This window comes from Acanthaster planci, linkage group LG11, assembly GCF_054643075.1.
Source record: "Acanthaster planci isolate LZ-2023a linkage group LG11, COTS_SCS, whole genome shotgun sequence".
Taxonomy (NCBI): domain Eukaryota; kingdom Metazoa; phylum Echinodermata; class Asteroidea; order Valvatida; family Acanthasteridae; genus Acanthaster; species Acanthaster planci.
This window is the reverse complement of record NC_141787.1, coordinates 11,921,093-11,938,815: the sequence shown is the minus strand read 5'-3', so window position 1 is coordinate 11,938,815 and position 17,723 is coordinate 11,921,093. Positions and strand designations below refer to the sequence as shown.

Below are 17,723 nucleotides of genomic sequence, written 5' to 3'. Positions count from 1 at the left end.
TAGGCATGATTTTGCACTTACACCAAAATGGTGGGAAGTATCTGCGGCAAGTCATAAGTGGTCTATACTGCTTGTACAAGTAGCAGAGTGTGGAAACCTCACAGCAGTAGTAGCGTGGTAGTACTTCCTCGTCTGTGATTATAATCAAAGAATTGGGTTCATTACGTAAAAACAGTTATAATATCAAAGGGAATGGCGCCATTGAAGACTACGATCGTGTGATTGCACTGATCTTCTGCTATACGTCACAAGTCGAGCCTGAACACAAGATTAAAATGGCAAGCACACTGTACCAAACAATCGTCAATTACAACACAGACTTTAAACGAAACTTAAATGTAACATTTAGAAATACAGTACTGGATGTTCAATGCGGGCGGACAGATTTATATGAAGCACTGCATCTCCGTGACACACATTCCATGAACAATGAATAGAATGTTGGGCGTTTCATTGTCTTCAAATCCCAGTTGTTATATAACAAGCCCCAAATTTATTTTGAGCAAGACAATCGTATGATTTCGTTATCATCCTCTGGACTTGCATAAAATGAAAAACATTCTTTTATACAAGGCTTCAGTACTGCTCTTTTTATTTCATCAGATCTCGTGACTCGGCTTAATTTGACTAATTTTCGTTCTACCAAACCGTTTGTTGGGCACTCTTTTGACGTTGCTTAACAGTAAAGAGCTGGGGGCGAAATCGACCCCCCTTCACCATTTTTCCCAATATCGCCAAAGTGCATTTCTTAAGGGACTCAGCGTATAGGAATTAGAGTAACTGTTTGCTGTAGTTTTTGACATCGATTCTGTGGAAATCGGACATACTGTTTTGCGCAGCGCGCATTTGTCCAAGACGGGTCAGCCAAAAAGGTAAACATTTTCCACTGCAATGATCGATACACGCCTGGTGGTACGCACAGCCCTGAACTTCAAATGACCAACAAAGCAACCAAACTATATGATACAACAATGAGACATGCATATGTCGGGTTTCAAAATAATCCAGCAAGGCACAGCCGAGTTCTTAGGGGGCAGTACCCACCCTGGCTTTGAGATGGGTCAATAAACCCAGCTCCTTTAGTGTTAAGACTTGCAAGTTTATTTTTTGTTTTAGTTTACATTCTACTTACTATACCACCGTTGGAGCAGGAAAGACGAGAAAAACAGGGGGCTGAGCGGGTATCTTTCCATGACAGAAGCAACCCGAGGACTTCGAACGTCATAAAGGAGATCACAGGAGAACAAGTTGTAGCAGCACTGCGGGCCAGGGGTACCAGGGAATTGCCACAACCGGACATAACAAATGGCAACTACAAGGAAATAGCGGAGAGATTCTCATTAAAAACTGGAAAATTGCACAAAGGGTGTATTAATTAATAGATTAGGGTCCTCATTTCAAGTATACATTTAACAAGTCGCCAGTTGTAGTGTGAGGGTGATGGCATTTGACGGAATTAACTGTACCACTATGATGAATCATAGATTCTTAACTTGAAAAGTAAATAGCTTCTTTTCCAAAAAAAGTACCTAGCAAATATACCCACCAAATCCACGGCGTCTCTGAGTAGGCAGGACATAAGAGTAACTGATGGGAGAATATCTTCTATCCAACCGGGCCATGAACAAACTGCAGGGACAAGTGTCACGGAAAACTAGGTAGTAGATGGAAAATAGAAAATCAAAGCTCTGACGTCTGTGCCAGGTCCGACAAAACAGGCGCGGATTGACAAATCCGACTGGCAGGGTGTCAACTTGGTACAACCAGCGCCCTAACTCTCCATAATTCCCATTGACGCTTCCTGGGCGGAAAATCGAGCTGCTGGGTATAGGTAGATAGATTGGTGGACTAACCCCCCCACAAGAGACGCCTTGGATGACATTTATGTTCCCCAAGAGGTTAGGATTCCAGTTCATGTCACAGTAATCATAGTTGAAGATGACGTATCCATGAATGTAGTCTGTCACGAGCACGGCTTGGAAGGAGTTGGTACCCTGGGAATATGCGTAATGAAAAGAATGCTATGTAAGCCAATGGCAAAGTCAATTGTATCTCTGCTCTCAACGAAAATCAATGCAAATGTTTGAAAACATTGTCAAACAGATTTCATTCTAGCTTATGCTGCACCATATTGTCCCTGAATGTGGCCAACTTAACCGTAGTTAACTGTATCGTACCCGGGTAAACAGCAAATATGGAGTTGGCAATTGCACTGGAAAAATGGTAAGTGCTTCAAAACACAAAAGTTCAAACTAGTACAGACCTCATGGCGTCATATGGCATACGTACAGTGTCAGGTGAAAAGGCTCGCATGCGGCTCCATGTAACGACCAGGGCCCATGCTGCGGTAAAACCACCATATCGTCTTGATACCATGCCGCTCAAAGTACTCAACATCCGTGGATCATTTTCATCGTAAATCTGCAAAGTGGGAGTCAAAAAATATACCCAATTGTACGACGAAATGTAAAAATGGCACCAAAAATGTGAGCGGACAATTGTACATATTTTGTCAACACCTACACCTTTTGCCTTTAGGTTCCCCGCACATAGAATGTTGCTGGAGATGTCGGTCTTACTCATTGGTTATTTGGAATTACCTCAGACCTTTCGACTAGTGTTAACCGTAACATTGCTGGAAAAAGCATCTTACTCAATGCCTTCTGCACTTCACAAAAATGTCCCAGAAACTTACGTGCCAGAAGACATCCCCCGGTGAAGGAAACAAATCGGCTCTGACATCTGCCCAAAATGGAGCTACCATTTTAGTTCGGCCAGTGAATGACCTGCTTCGTGCGCTGGGGAAAGCTCGTTTGTAAAGATATTGATCATTGGATAGGATGATAACACCATTATCTGTGAACTGTAATGAATGAACAACAAACGATGTGTCAAGTTAATTTGCAAACGATTAGCTGAAAAAAATATTTGTTACAGACACAAAAATGTATGTCAGTGCCTGTCAAGATTTTGCCAACGTTTTTGCAAATAACTCTCATTTCTGATAATTTTTTTAATCCTGTGAATCTTTAAATTGCTGTTGCAACTGCCTTATGGAGCTCAGACAGCACAACCCTGCGCTTAACACTTGAGCAAGGCCTCTGAAATTTGAAGTTCTCAAAAACTGTACTTAGAGGCTTCTTATAACTTTGTTTTTCATTTTGGGTATCGCATTCAGTTTTATCACGATCAACGTCTGACACTACTTTTGTGTTCTTACACATTATACTTACGTAGATCTTCTCATGCAGCTCGTTGCAAAAAGGAAAGAAATTCGGTGGGCTAATAGTCGGTGATATAATATCTTTCCTTGAAGTAAAGAACTGTAAAGCAAACAGGAAAACATGTCAGGAGTAAGTCAGGTTGCCAACTGCAGAGCTCCATTCTTTCCAGTTTTTGGTCAGTGCATATTGATAGACGTGTAAACAGCGTTTTATTTACACCCCATTTTGTTAGCGAGAATGATACACCGACTTTTGTTTTTACGCAACGGGATATGTAATGACTCGACAACAACACAACAGACCCACAAAAAACTAACAGTACTTCAACCTGGAATTACAGATGGAAAAGGCCCATCGATGAAACACGACCCATCGTATAAAGCACGTTTTTATAATACTGCATCATGGGTTTAAAAACTGTTGTTTTATTTTAATTGCACTTTCAGCTCTTCAAGCTATTAGCGCCAATAACTATACGTCTATTCATAACCTTTATCAATCAGCATCACATAACTGAGTTAGAAAGAAAGTCCAGTTTTAGAGGCAGGAGGAAACCGCAGTCGGTGGAACCAACCAGAGAAAAACTGCGAGAGTGATTACGGACTGGAAACCAAATGCAATTAAAGCCTAGCCAAGCTGGGAGTCAACCTAGGTCTCATTGATGCAAAGCAAGGAAAAAACCGATACGCTAACCCGCTGTCCCGTTATGCTGCACATTCCTGCTGCACCCCCCCCCGTAAATCTGAAAGGAATTCCCCAAATTCTCACAACACTGAAGAGACATGTGACAAATACTGCAACAGATGATCATTGACATAGAAAAGCACAAAAATCTCAGTCACGACAACCATAAACCTGGCCTAATAAAATTGCAAAGCAGCCGGTGGATTGTCTAAAACAGTACGCGCACTTAATCTTGTCTAGTGTACGCAAGAGCTTGTACAGGTTATATCAATAGAGGTTCTCCAAGCACGTATGTGAGAAACAGAAGCATCCTGGCATCCTACATATCGGCTTCCCAGTGATCTGCGAACAACAGAGATATACATGTAAGCTCAAAAATTCATCCCACAAACCCAGCCCAAAATCACCCCTGATACTGAACACTGACCGCAAGCAAGCAACTTTTGAGACTGTTTTAGGGTCTGGGATTAGTTTGATGCACCTGATGTTTGCCTTCGGGTGCTGATAAACTAAAAGTGATTGATTGCCAACAATAACATCAGTGGCAAGAAACGGATCTGGTTTGTAAACACTTTACAGAATAATGCCAGGTTTCTCAGAATTGGTGTGGTATCTGGTTGACTCCCACGTTAAAGATATCCACACCGGCTTAAAGAATGCTTGTTGAATGATGATTACAATTTAGTCTCAGTAGCTGTATAACCTGTTAATTACAAATACAAAAGGTGTCCCACCAGAGAAGTCCACTTGGCACCCGAAAGGTAGAACAGGCTACACAAAGAGAATTTGGATGTCTCCAGTAGCGTATGCACAGAATTTGAACAGTTGTTGAAAGGAAAAGGCCAAGCAAAAACACATTTAAAAAGTCAAAGGGGCGCCAATAGTCTAATACTCTGAAGAAAATAATACTTACTATTCTCCGTTGATTAGAAAGCCGAAAATCTCCAACTCCAGCTCCAAATGGAAGAAAGTTGCTTGCTATTGTGAGGAAAATACATCATTTATACTAACTATTTTGAGACTACATGCTGGAGCAGGAGGTGGTGCGTCTCTGCATGGTAGCGGCATCCTTTTAATGGCACTCAGCACATGCAGGATGCGCAAAGGTTCTCGCACATTGCTTGAGACATGCTAAGCAGTATGACGTCAGTGTATTCTTGAGGGGTGGGTGTGGCTTTTTCTTTGCCAGTGAGGGTGCTGGTGAACAGCTAGAGTCAAAGCAGATGTGACCTCTTATCTTTCATCATTATAGCGAATCTTACACCGACATACATGTACATTCATATACATTTATATACTAAGTCCTTGTGCAACTTGCAAGAGCTTAGGAAAAACTTCACACGTTTACTCGGGTGGGACGCAATCCAAAGATTTCCTGCCGAGCAGTGCAGATGTATAAACCACTTAGCCACTGCGGCCCGACCGATCTGCGTCAGGTGTAGCATGCAGCGGGTACCGCAAACTATTATCATTAGCTCTTTAAATCTCCCTTTGCTTAATTTTAGAAAATCTCAGAACGTCTCTTCGACCTTTCTTAATTCTGCTTTTCTTTTTCCTTTTATGATTCTAAGAAATGAGACATAACTAGGTGTGCTATATGTGAATATGAGTCTTAAGTCTCCAGAGCCACTTAGGGGTAAAAAGTCCTTCAGAATAATTCTGCACATTGTAAATCAATAGGAACTGACAACATTTTCCACCATGGAGTATCCACTTTCATCAGGATGCCAAACTGATTGATACATCAAATAAAAAAACTCAATTCAGTCTTTCCAATATAAAAAAATGGCTATAGCGACTTAAGACTCATTTTCAGAGAGTGGGCTACATGTTTTAAAAAACGAAAATCCAATTAGAACCCCTTTCATTTGTTAAAATCATCTTTGGACTCGATCCACCATAGTTCACTGCCACATAAACCACACAGTAATTTGTTTTTTTAATAAGTTTTTTTATTCTTCCAAAACAAAGCTTCACTTTGTGATGGAGACTTAGGTGTCTACTCCGATGAAAAGGTCTTACCAATGACACGGAACGAGAAACTATTTGTCGAGACGCAGTCACCAACTGCAACACGGCAGGTCACGGTGTAAGATCCAACATCCAAAGTGATGCCTCCACTTAATGAAACCTGAATTCCCCTCTCAATGCAGTTAATAGTAGCCCCATTGGTGTTAATTCCATACACTGCATTCCATGCCACATACACGGACGACTGTCCTGGTTGGGTACATTGATCGGGTACAGATGGTACAATAATGCTGGGTGTGGCTGTAGGAATCGAGAAAATAGTCAGGAATAAATCTCAAGTTTTACCTGAGAAATGGAACTGACTTCATAACTTCCATGTAAACGAGAACGGAAGATGACCAAGTAGTGTTTTTTAATTATTGCAAATCCTAGCTGACATCTTCCCATGTGCCCATTGGAAACTAAATGTCATTCAACGTTCAAATTCATCTGGACATGAAATAACATGCAAGATAACCATGTTTGAAGATTCAAGGCAATGTCCTCCAAGGAAGCCACGTCCGTAAGGTACGCCGACCCACTCTACTACTGACTCACTCAAACGAACCCATCCCAGCTACACACAGACAGACTTAACATATCTGAGCGACAAAGGTGATGGTACCACGGTTTTCTCGTACCGTCAAACGGGGTAACTTTGGTAGGTAGAAAACAGCAATATTTTTGTTGTTGTTGATAGGACAATTTTGTCATATGAAGCCTTAAGTCTATCTAATCTAGGGATAGAAAACAGCCATCCACCTCTCTTTAATTGTCAGTTAAATCTTAATTAGATGCTGCCAATGTTACCACCGTAGTTTGGGGCAACTTTGGCAGGTTGCTTAAATTAAATAAAATTGAAAACGATCATAAAACATGAAAAAGTTTTACAAATGAAAAATTCTTCAGGCAAACCCTCCAATTGTATTTTATGATGATATTGATTTCATAAAAAATGTTTTAGAGTATCTTTTATCATTCATATAGCACGTCACAAATATATGACGATTACAACCAACGGGTGTGGCTTGTGCCAAAGTTACCAAAGGGTGCCTAAGTTAGAACAGTTGACGGTACTTGATCTGCTTTGTCAACAAAGGCCCATCATACGTGGCTGTTGCATGAATGCAGCTTTCCAACAGACTATTGTACGCTTTGAAGGTGATAAGCTTACATCTTTCCTACCAGTCTATCCATTTGTTTGTAAATGAAGGCGTGATGAAAGTATTATGCATTCGACAAACAGATCACGCCAAAAGCATTGCTCTGATGTTGTAAAGCTGTGATGTACCTCCTTGACAGAAATACCTTTTAAAAGGAAAGCTAAGTTTATCGGGGAAGTCGCCTTCCCCGAAATGATCCAATTTAGCAAGGACCTTTTAGGGTTAAACGCAAAATGGTGGTCGCCGAGGCTGTGAATGACATTTGCTTCAAATTGTTTTTAAACAACCATAAATGGCCATTACCCAAGCCATCTAGTGGCCACATTTACACCTGATGATGAAAGGGTACGGTCCTAGTTAGGGCGTATGCCGTTGCATGCAGTACAGATGGAAACGGCCCTCGTACATTTTGATTTAATAGTTTTCTGTTTGCCTGGCATGGTTTACTACCGGATTTACAACAACAGATTGGTGAGAAATGAAAATGTGGTGTTCGGTTATGCTGTACCACAAAATAATGGCAAAATAATAGAATGTTGCAAAAAGTTTTTCCTTACCGATAACATTGAAAGAGAATGTTTCTGAGGTCCGACAACCAGCAACATTGATAACCAAACAGGATACAGTTTGTATTCCCAAAAAGAAGTAGTTGCCCCCGGTGGGAGGCACATAGATGCCACCCATCCTGCAAATGATGAGCCGGTTATCGTGGTTGGTGGCAGTGATGGAACTCCACGTCACCTGGCGGTAAACCTGTCCTAGACTCAAGCACTGATCAGGTACTTGTGGCACTTGAATGGATGGCGATGCTGTCGTGAAAAGAGAAACCGCTCAGTTATCACAATCTATCCACTCTCTTTGCATATTATTCTAATCTTTTCTTAACCTTAAAAGTGCACCGACCCCTGAACATTTGCAACGTCAGGTGATCGATGACCTGATCTCACAACCACAACTTTAGATACACAGCGCACTGTCACTGTATGAAGCACGCTAGTAATTCGTGGGTATCAAAATAGGACCCCGAATAACATTACATACGAGCTTCAGTACCCTTATGGAAAGTGTTGGGCAAAGAAGAAGGAAAAGCGTATGTAGGTCAATTTGGCTTTAACACGTGAAGTAGTGGTTCAGAAAAAGAAAGGTCTTTCCACGGTTTGTGTCCTTGTTGGAAAAGATGTAACTTTGAACCATCAAAGAGCCATCTCAGAGCTTGGGGCGGAATCTGCCCCTAAGAACGTGGTTGTGCCACGCCCAATTTTTTACACTTTGCATACATAAACAAACACGTCTCACCATTACAAATGTGAAGTTTGAACTCAATCAAACGTGTGTATTTTGTTATGGTCATTAAAGTTCACGGCAACATCTGTGCCATTACTCGTGTATTGAGCACCGCAGTGGAAAAATATATACTCCTAGCTGACCCGTCGTGGGAAAATGCACGCTACGCGAGAACGGTATATTCGACTATTGGAAAAATAGTGTCGAAATGACTGCAACAAGTTACTCTAAAAGCTCCTAAAGCCTCAGCTCCTCAACAAATTCACTACGGCGTTATAGGAAAAACAGTTAGAGGCAGATTCTGCCTCGGCTCTTTTAGGGATGAAAGGTTAGGCCTATGCATCTTCTTGCCAAATTCATTACCCTAAAAGCTCATGTTTGCAGTAATACACAAGACTTCAGCCTCGTGTATTAATTAGGTAGTTGTTTCACATTAAAGGAAACTTTGTTACTTCACGTTGTCCTTTGACTGAAAAGGCGTTATTTAATAATGCCAAAGGGCAGGGGATCAGACGGATCCCGACACTTCGACACTTCCAGTGTCGCGCGTGCGTTGACAAGAACAACATCAAAATGATATATCTCCAATTTCTTGTTTGTCTTCAAGAAGCCAGTTGTGGGTCAGGCCTTATTAAAAGAGTACCGACTTGAACTCGTTAGACACACACATTGATGTTGAGAACAAATGGCCCAGTGCCAAGGATAGTTTCAAACGGTTTTCCTCGAGAACATTTCGTTTCGTTCAGAGATGCAATGACATAGTCAAGGCAGCAAAGAGGGTAAGGAGGCAAAAGAAGAAAAAAACATCTCAGAACGTCCTAAATTTCGATTTGAAAGCACACCCCAACCTTCATGTGCAGAATAAAGATTAGATTATTCAAATTACAACCCTTTTTCTTTCGTCCGTCATTTTAGGAGACAAAGGGGCCCAACACATGCACATGCAGTACTTTTTCAACTTTGTAGAAACAAGCAAATGGTGCTCTCTTCTTCGAAGACACAAACTACTCACTGTGGACATTGAATGAGAAGCTCCGTGATGCATGGCAATTGGCATTGTTGGTGACCTCACAGGTAATGGTGTGAACTCCAGCCCCAAAGGCCACACCTCCGCTGAGGGGGACTGACATTGAACCTTCTAAACAAATGATTGGTTGTCCATCGGTGTTCACACCAGATACCGAGGACCAGTTCACTGTTGCAGAGGTCAGTCCAGAAGTGGTGCATAGATCTCTCACTGCTGGCACTGTCAGGTACGGCGATGCTAACAAAAATTTAAAATCAGAAACATGAAAAGGTAAAGGTAGCTACAGAGGAACGTATCCAAATGTGAGGCACAAAGAAAATCCTGTCATTGGGGAGTCTCTACATTTACAAACCAGCATTTTAATCCTAAAAGAGCTGGGCGTTGGGCAGTCTCAAAGCCGGGAGCGGATTTTGCTCCATAAGAACTCGGCTGCCCAAAAGCCATATTTTTAAAATCAAGTTTGGTATGCTTATGAAGAAGCTAATTAACGGTATAAAAAGCTAATTCTCAATTGAGTCCCACTGACGGTTTTGCTGAGGTTCAGGGCAACATGCGTGTCATCCCATACGCCATGAGCGCACCAGTAGAAAAAGTGTTTAATTTTGGCTGACCCGTCTTGGAGAAATGGATGCTGCACACGAACGGTATGACTAATGTTCACAAACTTGTGTTAAAATGGCAGTAAGACTTAGACTAAAGCTCTTAAGAATCGACAGGTGAAAACACGTGACGATATCGGACTAAATGTTAAGTGGGACCAATTACGTTGTTAGGATCTTTTAGAGGATTCATACAATACCGTTTGCAACAAAGATCAGAAACGGTAACAAAACATTCAAACGACGGAGATAGACAAGCCTTACCTACGACATTAACTGTGAAGTTTTTCTCTGCTGTGCATCCACCATTATTGGCAACTGAGCAGGTAATGGTGTGAGATCCAACCCCGAAGGATCCCCCATTGAGAAACACTTGCCTGTTTCCCTCCAAACACAGAATGGGTTGACCGTCGGTGTTGGTAGCAGTTACTCTATTCCACGTGACTGTATATGAATTATATATCTCTCCCGCTGGGGTACAGTGAACAAAATCTTCCGGTACGCTGATTGATGGTGATGCTTTTGGGATGAGAAAATTTTGAATGAATACCGTCAACCTTAATTGTTTTTTTCTGCTCTGTTCTAGTTTCTGAAACAAAAAGGTGATTGAGATGCCTTGGCTAAAGTTGTGGTGAAAGCAGCTTCCAAGAAATTAAGGTTTAAATTTTTCAGTCAGTAAATGCTAAAACTCATAAGTTCGTCACAGAAACAGAAATAAGAGACCAGTTTCAGCCTCTGGAAAAAGAATTTTAAACCTGTCGAAAGAGTTGCTAAATAGGTCAAAAAAGCCGAGTTTTTGAAAATACACACATTTCTTACCGAGGACATTAAATGTGAAGCCTTCCATCACAGGACAGTTGCCACTGTTGGTGACCTGGCAGTTCACGGTGTGGGCTCCCAAACCGAAAGCTACGCCTCCGTCAAGAGGCACAGACAGTGAAGCTTCCATGCATTGGATAACTTCTCCGCCTGTGTTCAGGCCAGATACTGCATTCCAGCTTACTGTGGCGTTAGCTGATTCGGGAACAGTGCACTGGTCCTTCACTTGTGGCACTGTCAGGTAAGGTAATGCTAACCAGAATAAAATAAAAATATAATAATCAACCTTCCAACCAAGTCCGTTACAGCCAGAAGAAAACCTAGAAGCCCGTAAAGCCCTAACTTTGAATTAAACTTTAAAATGATATGGACCAGCATGGACACACAATACACATGCACTGATATCTCTTGAACAGTGGCATAAATACGGGGGGGGGGCATGCATGGGGTCATATGCCCCCCAGCAGCAGATGCCGTGCACCCTCCCGTACCCCCCTACCGAACAATCTCTGTTGAGTTTATTAACAATGCAGCTTATTTTCTTCTTGTGCCCCTTGAATAAATGTGAACACCAACGGGTGCCCCCGGACATTTAGCCCTGGCATCAACACTGCTCTTCAACTGTTTCTGTGTGTAGCATCCTGAGACAAGCTTAACGTGATCTATGTTTGCATGGACATGCTAACAGACTACAGTTATTTCTTACCCACTACGTTGAATGTGAAGGAATTTGTTGCACCGCAGCCTACATTGTTGGTAACTCTGCACGTCACGTTATGGTATCCTGCTTCAAAAGTGCCTCCATTTATAGTGACACGGTTTTCCCCTTCAGCACAATTAATCAGTTGACCATCCGCATTTGTTGCAGTTATGGTGTCCCATGCTACTTCATATGGTGCTTGATCGTCAGCCATAGAGCATAGAACGTGAACATTTGGCACTAGCAGAACTGGTTCAACTGTAAAACAGGAGGCATTGAAAGGAAACACAATTATTTGAAACCGATGTGAATGTCCTCTTGACATCGTGCTAATTAATTTTCAACTAGGCCGTACTATGCTCACTCTATTTATATATTAATAGATTTCTATATTTATCTCGTGCACTGAAGAGGTACAGGGGCAGTGCAAATTTTAGAATTGGAACGCAAGGAAAGAAATAAGCATAATAATAAACATAAATAAGTTTACTCAGCACTATTTTCTTCTTATGGATTGCACAGCCTGTATGTAGAGTATGGTAGATGAAAATACGTAAAGCGCCTTTGTTTTGCTGGCTGGTATGCAGTTAGCCGCTGCTGGAGTGCCCTGACCTGGTTCCTATTCATCACAGTAGCACGAGCACTGAAAACATGCATCTCTTTTAGGCTTTTCTGTTGGGTTTGCCTAATTTTCAGGGCAAGCTAAGCATTGTAAAAACAGTAATAAATTTTGCATAACGTTGTTTTGCTATGCTGAGAATCACATTTATAGTTGTTCTGACAGCGGTGCGCTGGGTTGTCTTCAAGGCTTTTCCGGGGGAAAGAATATATAAATGATTTCCCTGGGGTTGGAAAAATTGTGAAGGTATCCCCTTTTCCTGAGTTATGCTACATTGGGAGGACAAGAGCACCATGAAATCTGCTTAGAAGTATAGTGGATACAATAGGAAGGCGCTATTTGGATTGTGTAAAATCGTTTGTGTTTGCTCCATATTTACCACTTCAACAGTGCCCTTCTATTGTGTCCGCCATACCTGTAAAAGACTGATTAGAGTTATGGAGGCTTTCACGTTGTCTTTTTCTTCAGTCATTGTTAGCTACTGAAGGGTCACACTATTGAGCCTACAGGGAAAATAACTAAAAAGAAAATTTGTCTGAGTTACAAACGCAATCCTTTAAAATGACTTCAAAAAGTTGGCATACCTTCCACAAAGAAACTGCATGGTTGCAACAATAATAAAAGAATGCTGAATACCTGCTACGTTGAATGTGAAGATATTCGAGTCTGAACAGCCACCAGAATTAGTTACGCTGCAAGTGACTGTGTGAGAGCCTACTCCAAATGTACCACCAGTGGTATTCACGCTAGTTCCATCTGCAAGAGTGCACGAAATGGTTCCACCTGCTACATTTGAGGCAGTTACTTCGTCCCATCGCACTGCAACTGTGGAAGCCGCTGCATCAATACACTGCTGGCTAACCGTTGGTACTGCCAGCGTTGGGGATGCTGCAAACACACATTATCAATAACCCTTATTTCCAGTCACAATAAAATATCGGTTCGTTTTAAACATGCTAAATCATGATCTGGATATCACTACCAAAATTTAGTTGTCCAGAGCTATTGCATAAAGAAATTCAAACACAGAGCTAACATAAGTTTAAAGAATACTAATTTAAATAAGAAACCTTTACAGTTACAGGTTTCATATAACATATATATCTTACCACATTGAGTCGTTGAAACTATTTCAGTGGTGGTTGTTCCTGAGGTGGTGGTTATTGGTGGAGGTTCTGGAGGAGTAGCAGTGCTAAGTGGAGGTCCTTGAGGGGTGGTGGTGGTCACTGGAGGTTCTGGAAGGGTGGTGGTGGTCAATGGAGGTCCTGGAGGGGTGGTGGTGGTCACTGGAGGTTCTGGAGGGGTGGTGGTGGTCACTGGAGGTTCTGGAGGGGTGGTGGTGGTTACTGGAGGTTCTGGAGGGGTGGTGGTGGTCAATGGAGGTTCTGGAGGGGTGGTGGTGATTACTGGAGGTTCTGGAGGGGTGGTGGTGGTCACTGGAGGTTCTTGAGGGGTGGTGGTGGTTACTGGAGGTTCTGGAGGGGTGGTGGTGGTCACTGGAGGTTCTGGAAGGGTGGTGGTGGTCAATGGAGGTTCTGGAGGGGTGGTGGTGGTTACTGGAGGCTCTGGAGGGCTGGTGGTGGTTACTGGAGGTTCTGGAGGGGTGGTGGTGGTTACTGGAGGTTCTGAAGGGGTGGTGGTGGTCACTGGAGGTTCTGGAGGGGTGGTGGTTGTCACTGGAGGTTCTGGAGGGGTGGTGGTGGTTACTGAAGGTTCTGGAGGGGTGGTGGTGGTTACTGGAGGTTCTGGAGGGGTGGTGGTGGTTACTGGCGGTTCTGGAGGGGTGGTGGTGGTTACTGGAGGTTCTGGAGGGGTGGTGGTGGTTACTGGAGGTTCTGGAGGGGTGGTGGTGGTTACTGGAGGTTCTCGAGCGGTGGTGGTAGTCACTTGAGGTTCTGGAGGGGTGGTGGTGGTCAATGGAGGTTCTGGAGGGGTGGTGGTGGTTACTGGAGGCTCTGGAGGGGTGGTGGTGGTTAGCGGAGGTTCTGGAGGGGTGGTGGTGGTCACTGGAGGGGTGGTGGTTGTCACTGGAGGTTCTGGAGGGGTGGCGGTGGTTACTGGAGGGGTGGTTGTGGTCACTGGAGGTTCTGGAGGGGTGGTGGTGGTTACTGGAGGTTCTGGAGGGGTGGTGGTGGTCACTGGAGGGGTGGTGGTTGTCACTGGAGGTTCTGGAGGGGTGGCGGTGGTTACTGGAGGTTCTGGAGGGGTGGTGGTGGTTAGTGGAGGTTCTGGAGGGGTGGTGGTGGTTACTGGAGGCTCTGGAGGAGTGGTGGTAGTTACTGGAGGTTCTGGAGGGGTAGTGGGTATAAAAAGAGGTTCTGAAGGAATGGTGGTGCTTACTGGAGGAGAATATTATGTCCGGTTTCCAAACAAGTAGTGTCATAAAGACCACAAGATTTTACTCTAAAAGATTCTGAAGGCTAGGCCCGTCATAACATCCACTGATACGATATTGGAAAATAACATTGTGAGTGGATTCTGCTATGCTCATCTGAGGTTAAACTGGCCCAACAGCAACGAAAGGTTTTGTGTTACGCGGTGCTGCTCATTTAATGACTCGGAACACAAGTCTAATTTATCACTCACCGAGAGTGGTGGTTGATACTGGAGGGGTGGTGCTTGTGAGTGCAGGCGTAGTACTTTTTGGAGGGGTGCTGGTAACTGCAGTGACTGTTGTTTCTAACAAGGTGGTACTTTCTGGAATGGCTAAAATGGAAAAAAAATCAATTCTCAATGAAACTGTTTTGGGATGAAAGGAAATATTAGTATCAGTTGCGAGAAACTTGTTTTCAGCATTAAATCTGCAATAGACACGCATCTTCCCGAAGATTTCAAATTGAATAGCTTTGCAAATTTGCGTGCATTCAATGCAATGATGACTTTTTAGACAGGTTAAAAAATGCGTTCTTTTGATTCTGAAAGCAATTGTCTGTTACCTCCTGTACACGAGGTTACTTTCAAATACTGCATATGAATTAAAAAAACCGTATTCAGAATCAGCATACAATCAGTCAACTATATGTGCACGTACCTCTACAATTTAAGCCATCACCAATAAATCCATCCATGCAAAAGCAGCCACGAATGCCATTCCGTATATCACACTGTGCCCGGGGGTGACATTCTATATCTGAACACTGCAAGTCACTTCCATTTCCACACTCACATTTCTGCATGCAGTTATCATCAAGCCACACTTCGCCGGTCTACAAAACGGTAGTCGGAGCACAAGAGCCACTTGAAAATTTGAATTTAAGGTATTAGAAATCCATCCAACCTCAAAACTTATTACTCCTGTTCTAAACTACAAGCAAAATGAAGAAGAGATTAATGTGGAAAATCAACTGAAGGTCAATGTGCACAGAATGGTAAACATTTTTATCTCCCAGTATGAAGCTGGCGTTCTGTGCAAGTTCCTAAACGTCAAATATCTTGCCTTATCTCCAATCGCATGATGAAGAGATGGAATATATTTCAACAATTATAGGGAAATCATAATTTGAAAATACAGAAGAAAAAGTTGACTTCTTAATGAACTACATCGTTATTACGTGGATAATCATGCTTAATGCAGTTACAAATATTGGGCAATAATTTTGAAATCATATGCATATCTGTTCTTTTCTGAGGACTTACGGTCAAGTAAAATCCACTCTCTAAGACACAGCCACACTCTGAAGGTTGAATACACCTGTCTCTTTCATAAAAGAGGCCTGATGGACAGAGGCACGTTTCAATGCACGGCTCCCTACAATTGGTGCTTCCATTTGGCTCAAGGCATGTATCTTGGCAGGCTGTACCACAGGCATGATATACGAGCTCACCAGGACACTGCAATTCTACGGAAACAAAAAACTGCCTTGCAATTTACAAAGCTTTGAATCAAATCATTTTCCTCAAAGCATTTCTTTGGGTTCATTCAAATGATATTTTGTTTCGTAGTAGTCGGCGCATAAAAGCTTGGAACTTACGACACTGTGTTCTCTCTGTTGTCCAATTGCCTGGTGTTTGTCCAGCGGAACGGCAGGCATCAGCGTAAACCTGGAAGTTGTCACAGATCAAGCCTTCATCCAGGGAAGTTGCACAGAGGTCATAGACACATGAGTCATTGTAAGGGGTAGGATCCACAACATCGTGACACTGACTGAAGGGACCTAAAAGATAGATAATCATTTAATCAGAGGTCTCTGACGACAAATAGGGTAGGTTCAGACGTACCCTTGAGAATTAAGAATTCTTCAGACCAGATGTCCTCCTGACTCCAAAGTACGGGAATGCTACATTGCAGCCTCTTTGCAATGAGAGATCCTTTATCAAACTCCCTTAGAAGTTTTCCAAATGCCTTCTTTACCATGTAAATAGAGCAAAAAAAGAGACCAACCTGTTTCATCAACGAGACCAAAGCACAATTGGATGGCCCGTTGATACACCGTGGTGTTTCCCTCACAAGGATTTGGTGTCTCTTTCACAGGACTACACTGATCCTTCTCTGTTGACCAGCCGTTTCCAAAGTCAGTGGGATTTTGAGCCTAACAAGGTCAACAAACATGTTTAAGGTTATCGAATATTGACCCCGCAATGAAACCTAGAGAAATAAGCTTCAGGTTCTTCAGTACCTATAGAAAACATTTATGCAAGGATGTTAATGGACAACTTTGGTTTTGCATTTTTGCAAGGATGTTAATGGACAACTTTGGTTTGGCATTTTTGCAAGGATGTTAATGGACAACTTTGGTTTAGCTACAATGTCTTACCATTCCTCCATTTGGTAGGGTAAAGTCATTATCTGAATTTTTATCAAAGCTTCCACAAAGACCGCAAGTTTGGTTCCAATATGTACAAGGCACGTATATGTTAACAGTGTGTGGATGGTCCCAGTAAATCTTCAACTGGAAACTTGTTGTCAACGTCTGAAAGAAAAAAAAAATTAGTCAGGATACCTGGTAATAGTAATGTAGAGTCATTTTTATGCTCAGGGCCTGGAAAAGGTTCCAGTGCAAGTACGATGCTTGTCACAGGTGTAACCTTGTACAAAATGAAAATTTTATTGAGCCACAGGCTGGGGCTTTCGCAGAAAACATGCCAACATAATTAAGCGAAACTCACCACGGACAGGGCATTGCTGGTGATAGTAATTCCATCGTTAAGCTGGACTGGTAGGGTTGCAGTCCTACCATTAACGCGCACTTCACCATCACCAAGCAGAAGATATCGTGTAGTGTTATATTCCAAGGTGACTTCTTGAGTGTAAGACACAACGTCTGTTGGCTGTCTTTTCATATTCCTTGCTGTGATGTTGAATGACGGCAGGCTGGAAGAGTATTGACAATCTCTCACCAGCGTGTACTCACAGTCTCCTTGGAAGTCATACCGTCGGCCATCAAAGGTGATGTAGTGAGGATCACCCCAAGCGATGCATTTCCCTTGAGAATTGCATGGCCCTATGAAATCACAGAACAATACAAAGTGATTATGTATAAACTGATTTTTTTCTTTTGTCTTTTTTAGAAATGAAACAAAACCACTACCTTCTGGCTAAAAAAGAAGTCATCAAATTAACATAAAAATATGTGCTGTAATACGCATTCTAGTGT

General features: G+C 42.5%; 1 protein-coding gene across 1 annotated transcript in view; it reads right to left on the bottom strand.

Annotated features, from left to right (window-relative positions):
- Nucleotides 1-17,723, bottom strand: part of LOC110984790 (uncharacterized) — an 87,644-nt gene that overhangs the window by 31,349 nt on the left and 38,572 nt on the right. The window contains exons 16-37 of the mRNA XM_087143525.1: nucleotides 17,236-17,570; nucleotides 16,884-17,039; nucleotides 16,511-16,658; nucleotides 16,101-16,283; nucleotides 15,766-15,968; nucleotides 15,161-15,335; nucleotides 14,716-14,835; nucleotides 13,239-14,417; nucleotides 12,766-13,017; nucleotides 11,517-11,768; nucleotides 10,811-11,062; nucleotides 10,256-10,510; nucleotides 9,378-9,629; nucleotides 7,639-7,890; nucleotides 5,931-6,179; nucleotides 4,822-4,886; nucleotides 3,234-3,323; nucleotides 2,696-2,863; nucleotides 2,290-2,421; nucleotides 1,547-1,994; nucleotides 1,133-1,312; nucleotides 22-132 (exon numbers count right to left, since the gene is read on the bottom strand). Coding sequence (XP_086999651.1) covers nucleotides 22-132; nucleotides 1,133-1,312; nucleotides 1,547-1,994; nucleotides 2,290-2,421; nucleotides 2,696-2,863; nucleotides 3,234-3,323; nucleotides 4,822-4,886; nucleotides 5,931-6,179; nucleotides 7,639-7,890; nucleotides 9,378-9,629; nucleotides 10,256-10,510; nucleotides 10,811-11,062; nucleotides 11,517-11,768; nucleotides 12,766-13,017; nucleotides 13,239-14,417; nucleotides 14,716-14,835; nucleotides 15,161-15,335; nucleotides 15,766-15,968; nucleotides 16,101-16,283; nucleotides 16,511-16,658; nucleotides 16,884-17,039; nucleotides 17,236-17,570 — 5,457 coding nt within the window. The remainder of the gene's footprint in view (nucleotides 1-21; nucleotides 133-1,132; nucleotides 1,313-1,546; nucleotides 1,995-2,289; nucleotides 2,422-2,695; nucleotides 2,864-3,233; nucleotides 3,324-4,821; nucleotides 4,887-5,930; nucleotides 6,180-7,638; nucleotides 7,891-9,377; nucleotides 9,630-10,255; nucleotides 10,511-10,810; nucleotides 11,063-11,516; nucleotides 11,769-12,765; nucleotides 13,018-13,238; nucleotides 14,418-14,715; nucleotides 14,836-15,160; nucleotides 15,336-15,765; nucleotides 15,969-16,100; nucleotides 16,284-16,510; nucleotides 16,659-16,883; nucleotides 17,040-17,235; nucleotides 17,571-17,723) is intronic.